This window comes from Etheostoma cragini, chromosome 15 (genome assembly GCF_013103735.1).
Source record: "Etheostoma cragini isolate CJK2018 chromosome 15, CSU_Ecrag_1.0, whole genome shotgun sequence".
NCBI lineage: Eukaryota > Metazoa > Chordata > Actinopteri > Perciformes > Percidae > Etheostoma > Etheostoma cragini.
In genome coordinates, this window is record NC_048421.1 from 21258094 (window position 1) to 21266776 (window position 8683).

The 8683-nt window shown below is 39.2% G+C and overlaps 1 protein-coding gene across 1 annotated transcript in view; it reads left to right on the forward strand.

The window, feature by feature from the left end:
- Positions 1–1799: 1799 nt before the first annotated feature.
- Positions 1800–8683, forward strand: part of aoc2 (amine oxidase copper containing 2) — a 10176-nt gene continuing 3292 nt past the window's right edge. The window contains exons 1-2 of the mRNA XM_034893982.1: positions 1800–3442; positions 6338–6456. Of these exons, the coding sequence (XP_034749873.1) occupies positions 1885–3442; positions 6338–6456 (1677 nt within the window). The 5' untranslated portion in view covers positions 1800–1884. The remainder of the gene's footprint in view (positions 3443–6337; positions 6457–8683) is intronic.

The following is an 8683-nucleotide window of genomic DNA, read 5'->3' on the forward strand; positions in this document are numbered from 1 at the left end:
TAAGTTCATGCTACTTAGAAATGTGTTTTATTGTGATCAAAAAGCTTCTTCACCTAACTTAAAACATTATGTTAAATCATCTTAAATACTTGCATTAATGTTGACAATTATTAAGTTCATGTTACTTAGAAATGTGTTTTATTGTGGCATAAAAGGTAATTCACCAAACTCAAAACATTGCTTTGAATTAATGTAATTCTGCCAGAAGTCTTAACTTAAATATTCTAGTGGAAAACGTTAACATGTTGTTTTTTTTGTAGACCCAATGTTTTATTCTTTAGAGTGCACTATAACTCTAGAGTGGCTTCTCGCTCTAAAACTACTGTTACTTTCTCATTTCTCCCTCGTTCTATCACCCACACAAACACACACACACACACACACACACAGGTCCTTCAGCTGTGCACGGACCGCCATCAGTGGGTAGAAAGCGTGCCAAGGTCTGCATCACTGCCTGGACAAGGTAAAATAATGATTTTGTAAGACAAAGCAGCTACTGTTTAAAAGCTAGGGTATATACATTTCTTTGTCATGTTCATCACTGATGATTATAATTTAAGAACGTTTTGAGACATAAATGTTATATTATCATTTCCTTGCTACCTGGATTCAATTCTTGGCTGCAATGAGGGTTTTCTGCATTATTCAGCAGAAATTACTGTTGCTTCCCAAGCGTGTGCCATTTTTGGCAGGGAAGAACAATGTGGGATCAGCGAAGCAAACTCTGGTCATGGCCAGGGTATGTGCCGCTGCGGGCTGGTTGGTTAGTTTGCTAACGCTAGCTTGCTATTCCACCAACGCTGGAGCTCCAATCAGATCAGGTCGAGGTCGGCAGCGAAGCTTTCTAGCAATGTTTCCACGCTGGCCACGCCGCACTGATGTTGGTCCATCTGCAGCTGCAGGACCTGGAGCTTGACGTCAGTGTTTCAGTTTGATTGTTAAAAAGAGTTTAGATAATTAAAATTTATTTATTTAGAAGTGGGCTGGCTGCTAGTTATCTATCTATGACGGTGAATAGTGTAATGATTCAGATGGACTCCCAAGACAAGACGGTGCTCACCCAACTGGCCAATAGGAAAGTGGCCCAACCCATGACACTATTTTCACATCGAGAGAAAAATCCTGAGAAGAGTGCAACAAATCGAATCGAGAACAAAGGCTTAGGCTTTAAGAACAAGAAGAAAAACTTTTTTTGAGGGATTTTTTTTTTACACTGATAGCAAAAAATGTGTGATAACTTTTTCTCTCAAAATATTTTTTTTCTCTCAGATCATTCATTTTCTCAGCTGTAATGAGAAACAAGTCTAGCTCCATAGAGCGCTCCTTGCCCGAGATTATAACAAATCCAGTCCTTTTTTTCTCCTTTTGCCAAAACGTAATTGTAGTTTCTACCTTGTCAGTGAAATGTTATTTATGCCTCACAATTAGACAATTTAATTCATGTGGCTTATATCTGACAGACTATAGCCCACTCAGTACTTTCTACCAGTTGAAATACCTTTTAAAGGGCTAATACAACCCATAAAATGCATGATTGCAGCTCCTACCTTGTGTTTGAAAGGTTGTTTCTGCTTCAAAATGACTTGATTTTATTAATTGGTTATATTTGGCGGATTATAGCCCACCCAGTACATAGTTTGCGTAAAAGAATGATGTTCGGCTATGAAGCTGAACAGAAACTGCATGAAACTGCATTTCAAAAGATTTGAAATTGGGAGGAAGGGGCAGGAGGTTATGGGAACCATGTAGAAAGGGGGTGGAGACGGAATAGTTGAGGGGCGCGCCTCTTTTTTTAAAATCGCTTCTAACGGATTGCCCGTCCTGCCCAGGGCTCATTCCTCTACTCACTTTCTCTAAGCACGGGCATGCGTAAGAATAGAACGGATGATGAACTCTTTTGTAAAATGGGCGCTTATCCTGTTCGTCCTCGTCTCCATCATCCTCAACATTGTCCTGATCGGCATTCACACAAGCAGGGCACCTAAATGTTCCACTCAGCGTGTCCACCCGCTGAAGCGCAACCACGACGAGCGCAGCCTCGTTTTCGCTGACCTCAGCCGGCAGGAGTACTTGCAGGTCCAGCAGTTCATGCTCAAGCAGAAAGACCTGGACATATCCACCAACCAGAACACCAAGCCGTGGGAAAATTTCTTGTTTTTAATAGATCTATCTCTTCCCAAAAAAGCGGACGCGCTGGCTTACTTAGATGGGAAGAGCGCAAAGCCGGATAGAGAGGCTACCGTGGTGGTCTTCCACGGCGCAAAAGGCTACGTTAAGGAGTACGTAGTGGGGCCTCTCCCCAACCCGACATACCACAGAGATGTCACCATTGAGAGGTACAACATGGAACTGCCTATCACTTCGCGCACGGTCACCATCGGGGAATACGACTTACTTTTTAGATATGTGGGTGAGGTCTTCTTCAAGTTGGGGAAGCTCATGAAAGAGAGCTTCGACGTAGATCAGAACAAGAAGCTGAACGCGTTTGAGCAGATGCCCCGTGGAATTCGATCCGGGGACAGACGTACCTGGATATCTTTCTTTAGGGATATGAGCGGCATGTACATCCACCCGGTGGGCTTCGAGCTGCTGATCAACCACGAGAGCGTCAACGCGTCTGAATGGAAAGTGGAGCGGCTGCTTTATAACGGCCAATATTTCGATACTGTAGATGAGCTTAAAGTGAAATATGATGCGGGGTCTGTTAAGAAAATAGTTTACAAGGAGACGCCTGACTATGGTTCACTGAAACCCAGGCACAAGCCTCTTCAGATCGGCCCGCAGCTGTTTAACCCAGAGGGGAAGCGCTATAGCATCAGCAACAACCATGTCCTGTACTTGGACTGGAGCTTCGCCTTCGGGCTCAGCTCTGTTACAGGCTTGAGAGTGTTTGATGTGCGTTTCAAAGGAGAAAGGATAATCTACGAGCTGAGCGTGCAGGAGGCCATGTCAGTCTACGGTTCAGTGACTCCGGGGATGATTCTGACAAAGTTTTTGGACGCGAGCATCGGGATAGGGCGCTTCGCACACGAACTGGTCCGTGGTGTAGATTGCCCCCATGAAGCCACCTACGTGGACACAAACCGCTACATGGATGTTTCAGTCCCGGTCAGATATAGGAATTCTTTCTGTGTGTTTGAGCACAACATGGGTCAGCCCCTGCGGCGGCACTTTGCGGACTTTTTCTCCAATAGTTACGGAGGTATGGTGAACAGCGCCCTGGTGGTTAGGACCATCACAGCAATTGGAAACTATGACTACATGTGGGATTTCATCTTCTACCAGAGTGGCTCAGTGGAGGCCAAAGTGCACGCCACCGGCTACATCTCCTCTTCTTACCTAGTGGATGGTAGTCTAAAATATGGACACCAGGTCGCCGAGAAAGTGCTGGGGAACATCCACACCCATTTTATCAACTTCAAAGTGGACCTAGATGTGTTGGGTGAGTAGCAGTACATTTCAAACTCAGGGCCAATGTAAAAAATGCATTGAAGTTCTGAGTATAAAGTCAGAATTCTGAGTTAAACCCTCATGTTGTCTTCGGCTCAAATTTACCCGTTTTTCTATATCAGTGTTGTTTTTAATTACCCAAAACAACATGATTGATTCCACACAACGCTCTTTGGCAAATACAAATCTCTACTTTCATTAATTTTGGGGTGTCTTATTCAATTTTTATAGCATTTAAAAAAAACAATTGAAGTGGTTTCAAAATAGTATTAAGTAAAAGTTGACATATTCCACTTCCTTACATTCCCTTAATGGGAAGACTTAGGCTGAATCCCAATCCTTCCCCTTACCCCTTCCCCTTACCCCTTCGCCTAGCTTTTGCGCGTTCACGTGGGACCTAGTTCTGTCCCAATACCTATTACGGCCTAGGGGAAGGGGATTGACCAAGGGCTGTATGGCCCTTGGAACCTAGTGTGGACGCGACCTCTAAATAATAGTCTAAATAATAGTCTAAATAATTCCTAATTTCTGCTTTTCTAACTCAAACATTAGGTATAATTTCCTATTGAGGAGGTTTATTGACCATAAATTCCAAAAATAACTCTAAAACTAAAATTAATAAGTTAGTGTCACGTAGTGTTGAAAACATTAAAAAAAGTGACCAACACTGAAAAAAAGGCACAAAATTCAAGAAAAAATTAAAAACTTGGAGAAATGGCATCAACAAAATTTGATTGTTTGATGTTGATTTTCAATTTTGACGAGAAGACAACACAAGGGTTAAAAGCAGAATTATAAAAGTCAGAAGTATGAGGCTAAAATTAGAATTCTGAGAAGAAAACAAGATTTCTGAGAAAAAATACAGAATTTACCAAACCTCTGGGAAAATTGAGCTTTACTCAAGTGGACAGATTGTTTTGGTGCTTGAAATGAGTTTACCAAAGTCTAAGGTTCACAAATTTAGTGTGATATATAAATATAATAGTAGAAACATCTAAAATACATGTCTAAAATAATTGTAATTGCAAACTATTTTGATAATCGTTTTGAGTCATTTTTATATGAAAAAAGTAAAAATTATATATTAAATGTTTTATTTTATATTTCTAGTTTTTAGTCCTCTCACAGTAGACTGAATCATTTTAATAATAATAATAATGTATACTGTTTATTGATCCCCAGTGGGGAAACCACAATATTGACTTGTGAACATTGAATATTGACTAGTGGACAAAACAAGACATTTAAGGGTGCAGTGTAGCGCTTTGTAAAACATTGATCAACATTTCATACCCTTTTCTCAAATTTTATAGATCCAACAACTATGGATGATTAGCAACAGATTGATCAAGGAAAATAATTGCTAGTTGAAGCCCTAAGAACAAAAAACAAGTAAAGCCCAGCCATTACAACATAACAATTAGATGCATCACTACTAAAAATAGGCTCAAGCACACAAACATTTAAAAAAGAGAAAGGTCTTCAGTTAAGAACTACAACACCCATTGGGTCATGGTGACAGCTATTAATATGGTAATCTTACAGCTTTGCACACATATTGCAGAATATATAGTGTGGCTTATGGTTAGTATAAATTGAATTAGCCAAGAGAGAATCTTTACAAAACGCAGACACTTAATTATATCAGGATACGCTAATAATCTACTGATCAAAGTAAAATAGTTTCAGCACAGAGCTAAATGTCATACAGAACACCAGGAATTTGATCAGTGAACACAAAAGACAACAGTAAGGATAAGATTAAACTACTAGATAATTGATTTCACAGTGTCCACCTAGTGATGAGAAAGATTCCCCTCCAGAGAACCTGTCTTGCTTAAAACAGGCACGCAAAGAACTGCTTATCTTGAATTTGATTTGCAAGACCTTGACTTTGTTTTGCAAGATATCAAGTTTTATTTGCAAGTTCTTGCAAATCCAACAAACAATAAGGCTAACCTAGCTAGCGGTTGTCTTTTGTTGTCTAAAAACATCAAACGTTTATTTTTATAAGCATTTATGATTAATACATGCCAAAGTGAAGTGTTATTTGAACAATGTCGTTGACTGTTGATGTCAATAGCGCTAGTGTGTGTTGTCGTAGCAACAGGTTTGTTAATGAGCTTCTTTCTCGTGTCTCTTACAAGAATAGCTAGTTTGTTCTCTTAATACAGCCATTGTATAGCTAGCTATGTGGCAAACTCATGAACTCGCCGTTTCATTGAATAAAATATTTGGACAATGATCAGGAACAATGAAAACACAATGTTTACAATATTTTATACAATGAAACTGCGAGTTCATGAGTTTGCCACATAGCTAGCTAGCTATCCCATGGCTGTATAAAGAGAACTAACTAGCTATACTTGTAAGAGACACAAGAAGGAAATAAACGAGCGCCATTGACATCAACATTCAACATCATTGTTCATTTTAACACTTCTGTTTGGCATGTAAAAATTTGTAATGCTTAATAAAATAAACAATGGATGTATTTAGACAACCAAAGTGATGCCATCCTGTCATGCTACTAGCTAAAACATTTCTAGCTAAATTACTAGCTAATTTAGTAGCTAAAAGGTCAAGATCTCATAAATAAAACTCAAGATCTTGCAAAACAAAGTGAAGATCTCGCAAAAGTTTTTGTCCCCAGGACATGTTTAAAAAAAAAATGTTTTCTTTGATTTCTTCCCCCCCCCCCCCTTCCATCTACCTTGGGGGCTCTGTAGGTTTCATCTAGATGTATGATTTTTTTCTCTCAGCTTAAAATTGATTTAAAAATTACATTCATGAACAAGCTGACCACCTGACATGGATCTACGGTGCATCAACACGCCCAATGCCGGTCGTTTTTTTTACAAACATTTTTGCTTCATTTTCTATGCAGGAGTAAATAACCTTTTCCAGACGAAAGACATGGACTATGTCAATGTGTCAATACCATGGATGCCTGATCACTATGCTATGGTTCCTCAGCTGGTGGAGAAGCAACTTAAAACAGAACAGGTCGGCATTCTTTCACTTTCTTTAAACAGTCACTTGCATTTAGGTTTAATTTAACAGGCTTTAGAGGAAAGTAAGCAACAAAGGTCATGAACTACATTCCAGCTTTTGATAGTGTCGAAAGACAACACAAAGTGTCTATCACTGCCATTAACATCAATTATTTCCACATTGAAAGGGTTTATTCCAAAATACCTTTGCATAATACCAAATACTGGTTAACTGACCAGTAAAAACATAACAACCGCAAAATACATCTTTTATTATCCAGGGATTGTAAAAGTAACAAGCGTGGTCCAATAGTGTAAATCAATGTTTCCCAAACTTAGGGTCGGGACCCAAAATGGGTCGCAGACCCGTTTTATTGGGTCGCCAATAGGCAGAGAACAGACTAAATGCTCAGCATGACCTCAGAAAGGCACTTTCAAAAACCGAACGTAGACCAGATCAGCTGGTTGATGTCTTCAACCAGACACACACATCTCATTAAAAAAGATGAGTTGAGAAAGGGGGAGACACAGAAAGGAGAATAGAGACCTTTTCTGTTTTTGTTTACTTTTATAATGGAATAAATATACCTCATATACATTTCAATTTGTGGTTTGTTCCGTAAATTTGGGTCCCGGGGAGACACCAAATTTATCTTTTGGGTCTTGAGCTGAAAAAGTTTGGGAACCCCTGGTGTAAATGATGCGTCTATTGTATTAAAAACCTCATATTTATTAGGCTTTGATCCACTTGTTATATATATTTGCATCATCACTAGAATTTTTTTTAAATAATCTTTTATGCTATGAAATATACTGGTGACGTCATAATAAAGGGCAACTATTATATAGCATTTTCAGGGTTTCACTTGTATTTTATGTTTGTACTAGAACATGTTTACATGCCTTAATGTAAAAAATAAAATAGTTTTTCATGGCTGCTTCACCCTCTGTATGAGACGCTCTGTAGGACCGCCTGTCTCTTTAAACCCACCTCCCGACAAAGCCCAGTCATTTCTGATTGCCCAGAGTGTTCCTGGCATCCAAGCTTCGACGTAGCCTTGCTACTGAATCGCTAGTTAAAGTTGGAACTAAAGCAACGTAGTATAAAGCAGGACTTTGTACTGTGAAAAACCCAAATAAAGTATTATAAACCAACAACGCCCAGACATGTCCCAGCAGTAATTTGACCCTGAAATTAGGAAGAAATGACTAGCATTGGCCGCCATATTACATATATCTGCGTTAGCATGCAGCTACTTAATATTTAGTAAGAGGGTAACGTTAGACTGTAATGGAACGAAGCAGCACTAAAGGGTTCTGAACCAAACACTACCTACCTAACTACAAACAGAAATAAGACCTGAAATTGGGAAGAATTTAACAAATTGAAAGTCAAGATGACAACTTCTGCTGCCTTTAGCATGTAGCTACTCTAGTTAGCAGTGGGTACTGATAGAATAGCAGCACTTTCTAGAGTAAGAAATAACAGATAAAGGCTTTGTAACTGTAACCAGGATTGTAGAGTAACGTAACACGGAATTAGGCGTATTTAACAACACCGGCAGCCAAGCTGACGTTTCACTGCCTTTAGCATGCAACAATGTTATGAACAACACAGTAGCACAGTAAAAACACTCCTACCTACCTGAAGCAGATGACCATTTATAGCAGGCCAGCTTAGAGTTTGCGCAAAACTGTTGAAGTTGAAATTGTACATGCAAAAATGTCATGTGACTACAGATATTGGTCATGAGATTTTTTATGTTTTTATTGTACATAGAAAAACATAATATTGCACAAAATATAAATTTTTGTACCTGGGATTTTTTCATTTTTTTCAAATTGCACACAGAAAACGTTGTGGACACAGCTATTTTTTCACATGGTTAATATTTACCAAAGTGAGGCTTGGTTAATGACACTTTTTGCCTCCTTGTCAGTCTCCGGGTGCCATGAAACCCTGCTGCTGCAGCCGGGCCCTGCATTGTGCTAGCATGAGGAAGTAGCTCCAATACTTCAAACTTCAAACTTCAACTTCAACTTTATTTATTTGTCATTTTATATGTACAGAGTGCATACAGAACGAAATTGCGTTGCATACAGCTTATAAATATTGCAATGCTATTCCAGGTGCAGTGGAATACCTTTCCGGATTATTTACCAATAGTTATACAGAAGTGCAGCAGTGATCAAAGTGTAAAACAGTGCAGGGGATGAACAGTGTGCAAATTGAAGAGTAA